Here is a 13,169-nt window from a genome sequence, read left to right as displayed (position 1 = left end):
GTTGCCCCCTGTTGAAGAGACGCTTGCCTGCTATCTCTCTATGGGGGAGACATCTTCTCTTAAGGCTCCCTCCCTGCTGTCCAAACCCCTTCAGGATACATCTCGTTTGAATGGCAGGGCATACGCGGCAGCAGGTCAGGCTGCAGCCTCGTTGCACACCATGGTGGTGCTTCAGGCTTATCAGGCTGATCTTCTGAAAGACCTGGATAAAGGTCAGGGTTTTTCCCCTGATGAGGTGGCTGAGTTGCATCGCACCATAGATCTTGCTCTCCGTGCCACTAAGCAAGCTGCCACTGCCATTGGCAGATCCATGGCGGCCATGGTGATTATGGAGAGACATCTGTGGGTGAATCTAGTGGATATCGGGTCGAAAGAGAATGGCTTTCTTCTTGATGCGCCAGTTTCCCCTTCTGAGCTTTTTGGCACTTCTGTCGAGACGGTGGTCGAGAAGTTTATGGAGGCAAAGACGCGCTCGGCTGCCTTTAAATCTTTCATTCCACAAAGGTCCAGGTCTGAGACTGAACAACAAAGGGGTCCTGGCCTGACAGAGTAAAAACCTGATCCATCTACTCACCTCCCTCTGAGAGTATTACACCTGCTCTCATCTTCCTCCCCTTAATTCCCCTAAAAAGCTTCCCTGCTGTTCACACTGTCATGACAAAAACAGATCTGAGTCACATGAGAGCAAAAAAATCAGATTTGGGCCACATTTGCCTGCAGTGTGAACATAGCCAAAGTCTCATAGAACTACCTACTGATGGTCCGGACCCCAGTGCTCTTTCAGCCTATATCCATGAGCCTGAGTCATGCGCGGGAGCCATGGTTGGTAAGTACGATCCATTTCATCTACTCTACTGCTAGTTCTTGTGTATTCGATACTAGCCTTTTTCTGCAGCGCTACTCGGACCTGTTCTGTTTTCTGACTTTTAGGTTTGACCCTCCTGTTAATCAGGACCTCCTGCTGTTGACCGATTACAGTGATGGTTTCACTCATCGGTACTGGATACAGGCTGGTGATAGCCCTTATCTTCGGCTTGGACACACAGCCTGGGCTTCTGCGGAAGCCTCCCAGCATCAGGTCCCCAGTATAACGCTGCAATCTCAGGACCTAAGGGTCCTTCTCGTGGGCTAGTACTCTTCTGAGTACATGCTTGGTGACATGCTCCCTATCCTCTGGCCAGGGTGCGCAACTCATTTCTCACCCTGAGGGGTCTCCTGAGATTTGAGTCTTTCCTTAACCATCATGCACATTCTCTGAGCTAGAGCTCCTCTCGCTGAGGCATTGAGGACCTCAATACTCCATAGACGGTCAGGCCCGCGGGTCCTCCCTGTCTACTGCCCTTATGGTTGAACCAGTAATCACCCCTCTGCGGAGTGGGCTGGAGTACACTGCGTTCCCTGAGGTAAGAGGGATTTGTGTTTCTGCGGAAACCCCTCTTGTATGCTTCTGCTCTGAGGAGCAGTAAGCTCTGTATGCATGGATGGTTACTGGGTCCCGCTATTTCTTCAGATTCTATCGGATCTAGTTATACGGGACCAAAGCTCTCTATTGAGATAGAGAGCATGAGACCGTGTCCAGCTGCACCAGTGGACTGTCTCTTATTGGACCCTGCTGGGTTACCCCTTCTAATATAGCGCCTCCTTCTGGTCGAGCCGAGAAGTGCTCCCCTCACTGTAAGGGTTAGCTATGAGTCGCTCCCAGTATGTGCTGTAAGGGCCCGTCTCAGCTTGAGAGCCGACAGCGCTGCTCCCGGAAAACTTCATTTGCAATGAAACTGAGTGTTAGGCCCGTTTCTGTCGCCTCGTTGGTCAATTGCCTCTATGCTGGGACCCTGTTGTTGCCTTTAGAAATGTGTGATCCCCTTCTAGCAGGATCCCATTTCTGATGTCCCATTTGCGATCTATCTGCTCCCCGGACATGGCTGTGCTCCCCTCACTGCGGGAGGGTCCCCTTGAGCTCGCCGGTCCTGGGCAGACTGGGTGAGTCCTCCTCTCGACTTAAGAGTTAGGTCCTCTGACCCTGGGCTATTGATCGCTTTGGTCGACCTGGGTTCCTCTCTCTCCTTGCTAGGGGTTGAACCCTCCGCTCTTGAGCTGCATGGCAGTGACATCAGGTAGTTGGGCCGCTTGCTGCCTCCCTGATAAGCTGCCTCTATTTGGGTCAAGCCAGGCAGTGCTCCCCTCACCCCAGAGGGTTGTCTTTGAGCCTGCCGATTGAGCGTGTTTGGACTTCTCTTTTCGAGTCCCCCGCTCGTTTGAGCTCCATTGAGTAGCGGCCTCAGGTTGTTAGGCCTCTCTCCGCCTCCCTGTTGAGCCGCTCTCCTTGTGGGTCGAGCTTAGCAGTGCCCTTGGGGGTTTCATGAGCACGCCCCTCTCGATCTGAGCGTTCGAGTCCCCCTTCTATTTTTGAAGTTGGGCCTCTGCTCTTTTGAGCTCCGGATAGCAATCATGCCAGGTGGTTGGACCATCTCCTGCTTCCCTGGCGGGTTGCTTGTTAAGTGAGCTAGCTGTGCTCCCCTCACCATGAAGGGCCTCTTGCAAACGCGTCACTCCCTATCTGGGCATCTGTGAGCAGATGCTTCGGATTCTGCTCTGTGAGAATACCACAGTCATGTAGGGCCCCTAGGCTGGTTTAATACAGTCTCGGTTAGCCCTTAAGCAACTGTGTTTCTAAATCCATGCTATGGTCAGTGCACACACTGAATTCTGTGCACTTTCTAAAATCCTCATTGTGGTAAGTGTGCACGCTAAGCTTTCTGCGCACTTTCTACAATCCTGTATGGTAAGGGTTACGCGCTGTCAGCCTCGTTCCCTTTCTCTGAGTTGGTTTAGGCCAGGTTCTCGCCTTGGGCTCCACTCAATTTATGTATCTCTGTTGATACATTTCTGAGCAGGGTGTTGCTACCAAAGATCTGTCGAGTCAGTTCTTTGAGCAGGTTTATTCAGAACCGGCGGTAGCCCCCCTGGGTGGCAGGCCAGGGTCTGGTTTTTAGACACCTGGCCGTATCCCCTTAAAGGAATCTCTTTCTTCTGATTCCAAGACTGCCCTGCTTCCTAGCCCAGCCCTTAACAGGTAAGTTATTTTAGGGTATGCAGCTCAGGCCCTTGGCCGATGGGGATAATGTCACTGACAGCCGTCAAGACGTCCTTTGGGGCAATTCCCATGGCTATGGTAGAGTTGGTACTTAGTGCTCGCCATGGTTTCTGGCATGCACTCCCCTCAGCATGACGGCGTTGGTATACCATTCCCCATAGAAAACCCCTAGAGGATGCAGTTCGAAGTTCCCTCAGAAAGGTTGCGTCTCAGGTTACGTATGTAACCATGGTTCCCTGAGAAGGAAACGAGACAGTGAGTCTTCTAGTTCCCTTGCCATGCTTCAGATTTTAGCTTCAGACGAAGAAGCAGATGACGTGTTCTCCCGGGGCCCTTTTATACTGTGGTCGTGCCGGGTGATGACGCCACAGGCTGTCGCCGGCCAATGTTATTGTCGTGTTTAGATGTATGCTTCAGACACCAGTCACGCTGAAGGCGTTCCCCATAGCGACCCCAAGAGGACGCAGTGTCTCATTCCCTTCTCAGGGAACCATGGTTACATACATAACCTGAGACGTTTTCTCATACAATTAAAATTAACAGATGCTAATAACATTGTCTGCTATGATATGCAACACAAACACCTCAGTTAAAATGTCAGAAAATGTAATTTAGAGTTCCATGAACTTTTAATGAAGTTTTGACGTTTGCTCTGTTTTATGTCACAGTAGAAAGCAATGTTTAGTAATAAGCTTAATGTGACAGAACTGAAAAATATGTAACTCACGTCTTCAGCGGATTCCACTGCAGGAATAGTCTGATCATCATCCCCATTCACCAACAGAAGAGGACACTTTATTCTCCCAACCTGTGTGCATTTTAAAAGATGATTGGCGTCAGCGGAAAACATATGATTAAAAATAGATTAAAAACTAGACAAAACAAACATATCAACAAATCCATAATTATATATACTCACATCAACTTTGGCACTTTGACAGGGAAGCGATAAGATCAGATTTCTGTGGATAACCTGGTTGTTCTCATTCACATATAGCTTATCTGCATGGCTGGAATTAACATTTTTTTATTATTATTCTTACCATTAGTAAAATATTCACAATGGACAGATTTACTCAGTATTACGGTTGTTTAATAGTGTGATCACAAATCTCATTGTTTTATCATGTACCCATAATATGTTTAGACACTTAAGTCACACTTAATTTATGAATGTCATTGTACTTGATATCTAACAATATTAAACATGTAAGAAAAAGTAAGAGCCACACAAGAGCCTAAAGGCTCAAAACTTTAGATTTGGTGAGAAATGTAAATTGTGAATATGTACTTAAAATTCTGAATATTTACATGAAAGTTGCAATATACAGATAAGTGTGAACATATAGATAAAAAACTGAATAAATAAATGCAAATCATGAATATATGTACATAAGTTAATCTGAATATATAGTTAAAAGTCTGAAGAAACAGAATTAAATCTGAAAATATAGTTATTATTCTGACTATATAATTGTAAATCAGAATGTATATTTATAAATCTTGAGTATTTAAAGCAAATCTGAATATATAGTCTACATCTCATACATACATACATACATAAATATATCTTTATTATTAGGCATGTCAATATAGGTAGATGTTCTTATTGTTTTTTTTATGAAAACAGTATGCCTATATATCCTGTACATGTATCAATGCAGATATTGTACTATATTAATTATTGTAAATATTGCTGTCCATCACATGCTGCTGCAGTTGTCTCAATAAAAGCACTATTTGTTAACAGATGAGGTTGTTGACAGTTTCCCTATCCCTCTCAGTCATGTTGAATTGTGTAGAAAAGATGAACACTCTCACTGTGAGGACCTTTTGGTACCACAGCCAGCATTTTTTAAAGTAGAGGGAAAATGCTCCTTTTGGTTTAGATACAGTATATACTGTGTGTATATATATATATATATATATATATATATAGAGAGAAAACCAATTTACATTTATATAGTCACACTTACATCTACATATTACAATTACAATTAACATTTATATATTCAGAATTATAACTATATATTCTGATTTACATTTATATATTGAGATTTATAAATATATATTCTGAATTACTTCTATATATTCAGACTTATAACTGTATATTCAAATTTACTTCTGTATATTCAAGGTTTACATTTATATAATTTATATATTCAGATTTTATGTAATTATTTTCTGTTTGGTGCTTCATACCTCTTTTACTACACACACACACACACACACACACACATAACTGTGACTTAAGTGTTAAAATGATTGTGGGGCACTCTGTGTAATTAAAATGATGATAATTGCTAAACACTTATAACGCCATAACATCCTCATCCTACATCCTTATGGTTTCTGTGTCTCACTTTTTCATCTCCTCAAAGAGTTCAGAGAGGGATTTATCAACAGGCATCAGATGACTTCCACTTATGCACACACAACACTGGGGCTGCACAATAAAAAGACACACCAAAATATGGAATGTAATACAAATAATCTGCATTTTAAAATGTAGATACACGTTTTTACATGTGCCAAGCAAACCTTAATGACTTTGGAGTAGGACACCATACTGAGTGCGATGACACTTCCCAAACATAGCCCAAGAACAGCCAAATGATCCTTCTTTACCATTGGATGATTCTTCAGGATCTGGTATGCTTTCTACAGGAAACATGTATACATAAACATAAACATGCACATCTGTAAAGACTATATAAGGACTATATACAGTTGTCCCACAACATAACCGGACATTGGGTCCAGGTTTGCATGCACTCAATCCAAATGGATTTTACATTTTGAGTGAAGGTTCAGGAGGGAAGATTGTTCTACTGCTGAAGGACAGTGTTTTTATTTTATTATTATTATTTTCATTTTTTTTTAGCATTCATCCAATGTGTGACCTCCTTCTTTGTCACAGCTTATGAGATGTTGTGATAATCTTTACACAGAAATTGGAGTCGGGATTGAGCCAAAACTCAGCAGTCTAAGCATATGGGAAATCAACTCCATATATTATCACATTTGCTTTTATGGCCCAGAAATCTGAGTGGGTGCTGAAATAGTTTCTCTGGAACTACAGGCAGGTAATTACAGTGCCAAACTACATCAAATGTCATGTCAAGTTGGTCCACATTATTAAACCAAAAGTTCTGAATTACCTCAAAGTAAGAAGCATCAGTGTCTTCCAGTCTCATGTCTTCTGGAGCGAGGTACTCAAGTGCCATGGATGCAAAGCCATGAGATGCAAGCAGGGCAGAACGGTACTCAACCAAACCACCACTAGCTCCCCACAGGTCCAGCACTCCTGGGTATGGCCCGGAGCCTAAAAACACATGGCAAGTAATTTTTTAAGCAATTTACATGACTTCTTTGACATAAAATCGAATATAAATCCACCCCCTGGGAAACCGGGGAATATGGATCAATGTCAAAATTGAACTTGAATGGTTGTGGGTGATTAGAAATCTAATATGGATATTTGTACCTGGAGGCAGGAATAATGTTCCTCGTATTTCTTTCTCCCTGATGTTAAACCTCTTCACACCTGGTGCGACGTACCAGCGCTCAGTGACACTGGTTGCCAAGGGTGTTTGCTGGCTGAAGCCTTGAGATAGATGCCCACTGTATACTGAAATGCAAACTTCCATTGGTCTGAAAATGTCCCTCTTACGTAACCTGGCGTAAAGACAAGTAGTTAGGTGACTTCTGGCTTCCAAACTCCTCACATAAAAATGAAACCTGAATTTAAACTTGGTAATAAAAAGCACACACCATCACATTTTTCTAGTCAAAGTTACCTGAGTCCATGTCGACTTCCTGGTATGGGCCTCATGCTCCACAGCAACCCCATTGGCTCTGTGCCTTCATAAGTGCCTCCCAAACTTTCATGTTTGAACCCTAAATTATATATGACAGCATACATCCATGACATGTACTTGCAAATTGTAACAAAGTTTCAGTTGATTTCTGGATCATTATAGAAGTGGCAACTTATTATAAACCCAGATAAATGAGCATAGGAATCTAGATGTGTATCTTCCCCGAAACTGATATTAAAATGACCAGTTTTAAAGTTTTTGTTATTTGGATATCCTTGCTGAAAATCTGTGGGTAATTTGCTCTGGAATATGTACTGTTTTCATAAAAAGTAAATGACGTGACATGGAATTTGTGCTCTGCATTTAAACCATTCAAATGCACACACAGAGCAGTGAGTAGTGAACACACACACACACCCGGAGCAGTTGGAAGCAATTTTTGCTGTGGCACCCTGGGAGCAGTTGGAAATGACGTGACATGGAATTTGTGCTCTGCATTTAAACCATTCAAATGCACACACAGAGCAGTGAGTAGTGAACACACACACCCGGAGCAGTTGGAAGCAATTTTTGCTGTGGCACCCTGGGAGCAGTTGAGGGTTTGGTGCCTTGCTCAAGGTTCTCATTTCAGTCGTGGTATTGAAGGTGGAAGACAGGGCTGATCATTCACTCTTCCCACCTCCAATCCCTGCCGGTACTGAGACTCGAACCCATGACCTTTGGGTTACAAGTCTGACTCTCTAACCATTAGGCCAGTATATCGCTGAAACTTTAATTTCACTAAAGTCCTCCTGGAAAACAAGTCCCATCTGAATAGAAATTTACTTAGTTTCTATCTAGTTTAAGTAGGATCTAGCTGTAGACCTAACTGTAAGTCATTTATATTATGTAATTTATGGCCATAAGCTTGTCCAGTCAGTTGGATGATGGTTAACCTGGTTAGGGCTGATAGACCATCTTGGCAAAACTGGCTGGTACCTAGTTGATGTAATTTCCACTTTAATCCAAAACATGACTTGAGATCCTTATGCTGTTATAAGGAGCTTGTATAAAGGAGCATCAACTTTGTTAAGATGGAGCTCCTTGTAATTAAACTGTGGGCTGAAAGACTAATGCCAAATGGAACAGTATGAAACCTGGGGGAAGTGTTTCATGAGCAGCTGAGCTTTGCCACCCACATTTCAACAATGGCACATTCAGGCAAACTTGCCCTTTATAACACTGGAAAATCAGATCTTTCTTGTCAGAAAACACTGCACAGCTTTGTGCACAGGTTTGCGGTACACAACCAAGCTCTTGTCATTTCAATAATAGACTACTGCAATGCCCTGCTGGCCAGCACGACTAAGTATCTACAGATGAGCCAGAATCCGGCAGCTCGTCAATCAGTCAGAAAGAGAGCCCATGTCACATTTCTCCTGATCTCACTCCACTTGCTCCCAATAACTGCCAGAATCAAATCATGCATTAGACTGTACTACGCACCTGTCACTGATCCATGTTCATCACTGACATAGTGTCCAAATGCCTCCCAGAAGTCCTTGTCATCTGACTGATGCAGAGAGTGTAGTGTCACTTTTTGATTTGGTGGTAAATTTGTTACCACAAACTGAAACTTCTCATCCACCAGTCCTCGAACGGGCTGAACAGAGAGCAAAGGACATGTCCTCTTCTGAGTACTCACATACCTATACAGAGAATACATGTGAAAATAGCATCTGAAATTTACTTCTGGCTTACCTTAAAGAATAGCAGTTGTGTTAAGGAATATGGATGGTAGACCGAAGACATCCTATTCATAGTGTCCAAATATCTGTTATTGTGAAAACTTCTAACTGCAGACCAAACCACAGAACCTACCCAACACATTTCAATTCTCTATTTCAAGGTTAATTAGGGGGATAAACCTTCAAAGTGCTAAACTAAAGCCATGGTCTGAGACTGATCTGCCAATCAGAGACTAAATAGCGTTACTCTACCCCACTCAACATTGCAATATGTATTAGATTACACACATAAAATGTTCTTTATGCACCAAGAGCTTGTAACACTCCAAAGAGAAAGGAAAAATTTAAATCGCATCATATGACCCCTTTAATAACTCCCAGCCTACCTTACAAACAAGTTACAGGTATGTGGTGCATCTCTGGTAGTGTTTTTTATGTCTTACAATCTTACTTGTTTTCAGTTTATACAACAAAAAGTTGAGAAAATTCAAAAATCTCCTACAAAAACAAGTTGAGAAAACTCAAAAACCTGCTGAAGCTGGTTGCCTTAAACGTTTAAGTCTTCTCAACTTTTAATCTTTTACAGTGATGCTTTAAACTTAAATGCGAAAAATCATTTTGATCATTCCTAAATATAATACGACATGCAACAAATAAAACATTACATTAGTATTATTGAATAAGATACTGATCCAGGAAGTCATCACATTACAAATGAATTAACGACTCCCGAAGACTAGGGTGTAGAACTTTTTACAGAGAACATTTAGCATGGGCTGGGAAGGTGAGAGGTTGTGGAAGGGGACCCCCACAAAAATAATAACCCAGAATGAGGCACGACTGGCATAGTGTGCACTGCCATTTACAGAAGTTTATCATTAAAATGCTGCAGTGCAACTTCTCAGTTGTATATTATTACATTCAGTGACATCATTTGCCATACCACAGTTGTCAGGTGGGGCCAATGAGAAGGTGAGGACTCGTGAACAGTGTGTGATGGTTTTTTATACGTTAAAAAACAACAACAAAAAAAACTGTCAGAACAACCCGTCCACAAAATTGAACACAGACAAGAGACTGCATGGCAAGACAATCAGTCCTAACGTAATGCAATCACACAAAGACAAGAACACCAATTACGTGCTCAAACACAAACCATTAAAACACAGCAGGAGTGTCACAATCCTGTCACCAAATCCAGAAGGCAAACATTCCAGTTGGACTGATCAGGCTTGGGCTGGGCAGGAGAGAGGTTGAGGAAGGGGAACCCCACAAATATAATTGCCCTGAGGCATGGCTAGTGAGTACAAAGCAGATCACGTGCAATATACAGAAGTTGCTGTAGATAAACTCATAATAATTGTATATTTCTTAGTGAAAAAATAAATATATAAATATTCTTAAGCACAATTTATTATTGAGTGCTTCAGTATACTTAAATGTATTTGTATTGCTCTTGTTATACTTGAAATCTGATAAATTGGAACAACTAAATTTGTACTTTAAGAAAAAATTAAGATTTGCTGACATTTTACCTACCCTCAGGCCAATCAACATATAGATGAGTTTGTTTCTTCATCATAATTTTGAAGAATTTTTGCATTATATCGCATTTCTCACCAATGGATCCTCTGCAGTGAATGGGTGCCACCTGAATGAAGCAGCTGATAAAAACATCACAATAATCCACAAGTAATGGATTCAGTCCATCAATTAACATCTTGTGAATTGAAAAGCGTTAAGTAAAAAGTAGTGCTGAGGTCCAACTAAAGATGTGTTGAAGGGATAGTTCACCTAAAACTGAAAATTCTGTCACCATTTACTCACCCTCAAGTTGTTCCAAACCTGTATGAATTTCTTTCTTCAGTTAAACACAAAAGATATTTTAAAGAATGTTGGTAACCAAACATTTGATGGTAGCCATTGACTTGAGCCAATGAATAGTTCACGTCTTGAGTGTTTGGGTCCAAGTCATTTGTTATTTTGTCAGGTGACATGACAGCCCTTTTGGATACTGAAATTAATAACTCCCAACCTTCCTTACAAACAAGTTACAGTTGTTTATGCATCTCTGGTCTCAAATTGTAGCTTTTTTAATTTCTTACCATTTATACATTTGTGAATTTCTCTAATGATGGTTTCCATAACATTGAATGTGGTAATAAAGAGTTGGTTAATGCTTTACAGTTTATCTGTATGATGGGGGAAATCACTTTTATAATTCCTAAATATAATACAACATACAACAAATACAACATTACATTATATTATTGAATAAGATACTGATCCAGGAAGTCGTCACATTACAAATGAATGAAGACTAGCGAGGAGAACTAATCATTTAGCATGGGCTGGAAAGGTGAGAGGTTGTGGAAGGGGAGACCCAAAGATGCTAACAAAGAATTAACATCTTGTAGAATGAAAAGCGTTAAGTAAAAAGTAGTGCTGAGGTCCAACTGAAGATGTGTTGAAAAGATAGTTCGCCCAACTGTCAACTGTTTGGTTACCAACATGCTTCATAATAATATAAATAACTATAGGCTTTTTTGTAAATTTAGCTTTGCTGTTCCATTGGTATGGCAAACCCTCAGTAGCCTTTTTAATACTGTTGGGCCAGAGTGAGCCAGAAATAACATCGAGTTGGGCGAACCCCACCATTTCACCAGCGGAGGGAAAATGAATGAAAACTAACTAGACTGCAAAACTATCATGGCAGAAGTGGACGTTTGGTCTTTACATTAAGACTTAAGAAAGACTCATCAATATTTTCTATACTATTGACTTACAATAAAAATGTTACAGTGACAGTATATATTACTGTATAAGTATTTGAGCAATAACCAATAAAGTAAAGAACAAACAATATTAAAAACTAATTTTGAAAAGCGTAACGCGAGTTACATAATCAGATTACTTTTTTCAAGTTACTAATAAATTAAGGCATTAGTGACTTTTTCAAATAAGTAACGCAAGTTACTTTGTTCTCCCATTTATTCACTGACACATCTGTAACTTTTATTCTGATCACACTGCAAAATAGTGATGTTCTTCTGCAACAGTTTTCTTTTGTTGTCCAGTGCAAATGTCTATAGATTCTTAAATCAATATGCATTTACTGGAAATTATATAATTACATAAAATATGTAAAATAAATATCCACCAATAAAGCTCAGAAAATCAACTTAATTTAATGGGAAATTTTCAAAACTCATTGATAGATATTTGCTCTTGTTTTAAGCATAAACTCACTTAATTGTGTTCAATCTTTCGAGACTTCATTTTACATTTGCATCTCAAGTAAATGTATCTTGATATAAAGACATTGAAAAATATTTGTATAAGGGAAAAAAGGGAAAGAAAGAAAAATGAGGAAGCCCTGCTGAAAAATCCAGCATTGCTGGTCAGCATTTGTTGACATTTGGGTGCGGGTATAATCCCAGAAAGACCACAGCAAAACTTAAATATGTGTTACATATCATGTTTCTTAGTGTGTGCTAATAGTTAAAGACCAAGACAATTTTCAAAATTAATTTTAATAAAATATTTAATGAAGAAAATAATGTTCCTGGTTAAATGTTTACTCAGTAAAATTTAAGGTTCAAAAAACACATTATTTTCCACATACTGTACATTATTGTTTCTCCTCTATGCCCCGCCTTTCTGAAACGCGTCGATTTTTACAAAGCTCATCGGTCTGAAAAGCGAGGTGTGCTCTGATTGGCCAGCTATCCAGTGCGTTGTGATTGGCTGAATACCTCAAGCGTGTGAAGAAAATGTTACGCCCCTTACCATATTGTGATGCCCTGTCCGGCCGGAGCGACGAGACAAAAACATTAAAACCCATTATAAACTAGGCATTTGTTGCATCTAGAGGAGACAATTACGGATTATAATGACTTCTACTGTCTTTTTACTATTAGAAATCGTAATCAACAGGCACAGTCAAACACCAGCAAACACAACAGAGGAGAGAAGTCAAATCGTTATCCAGGGACGTGCAAAGGGTCGGGGCAGGCAGCAAACAATCAGTAGTCAATGAAACAATAGCAAGAGTTCGGGGGCAGGCGGCAGGTAATCAGAAGGAGAGAAGCAGTTCAGGTAATACACAGAGAAGCCAGACACGGAAAGAAATGCTCAGAAATGTAGAGGCTGAATTTGTGACAGAGCCCCCCCCCGTGAGCGGCTCCTGACGCGAGGAGGCAGACGACGCCGGGGTCTTCCGCGCGGTCGAGGGGCCGGCTTATCCGGATGCGTTCTATGAAACTCGTTAGTAAGTGTAGGGTCGAGGATGTCCTTAGCATTGACCCAGGAACGTTCCTCAGGGAGACCATAGAAGCGAAATACAAAGTTGCATAGAGATTCAGCCATTTCAAAAGCTGTCGGTAGTTTGGGGAGAGGAATTAAACGACAGGCCTTGGAAAAGCGGTCCATGACGGTGAGTATAGTGGTGTTGTTATTGGATTTGGGGAGGTCAGTGATGAAGTCAATAGCCAGATGGGACCATGGTCGGTGGGGAACTGGTAAAGG

At 41.1% G+C, this 13,169-nt stretch overlaps 1 protein-coding gene across 1 annotated transcript in view; it reads right to left on the bottom strand.

Annotated features, from left to right (window-relative positions):
- LOC107689257 (bile acid-CoA:amino acid N-acyltransferase-like) overlaps positions 1 to 8,620 on the bottom strand; it is a 14,421-nt gene extending 5,801 nt beyond the window's left edge. The window contains exons 1-8 of the mRNA XM_016487197.1: positions 8,401 to 8,620; positions 6,895 to 6,994; positions 6,582 to 6,772; positions 6,256 to 6,419; positions 5,636 to 5,755; positions 5,458 to 5,540; positions 4,014 to 4,104; positions 3,822 to 3,902 (exon numbers count right to left, since the gene is read on the bottom strand). Coding sequence (XP_016342683.1) covers positions 3,822 to 3,902; positions 4,014 to 4,104; positions 5,458 to 5,540; positions 5,636 to 5,755; positions 6,256 to 6,419; positions 6,582 to 6,772; positions 6,895 to 6,994; positions 8,401 to 8,620 — 1,050 coding nt within the window. The remainder of the gene's footprint in view (positions 1 to 3,821; positions 3,903 to 4,013; positions 4,105 to 5,457; positions 5,541 to 5,635; positions 5,756 to 6,255; positions 6,420 to 6,581; positions 6,773 to 6,894; positions 6,995 to 8,400) is intronic.
- Between the last annotated feature and the right edge of the window lie 4,549 nt (positions 8,621 to 13,169).

This window comes from Sinocyclocheilus anshuiensis, unplaced genomic scaffold (assembly GCF_001515605.1).
Source record: "Sinocyclocheilus anshuiensis isolate Anshui unplaced genomic scaffold, SAMN03320099.WGS_v1.1 scaffold882, whole genome shotgun sequence".
NCBI lineage: Eukaryota > Metazoa > Chordata > Actinopteri > Cypriniformes > Cyprinidae > Sinocyclocheilus > Sinocyclocheilus anshuiensis.
Note: the sequence above shows the minus strand (reverse complement) of the source record. Positions and strands in the feature narration are given on the sequence as shown.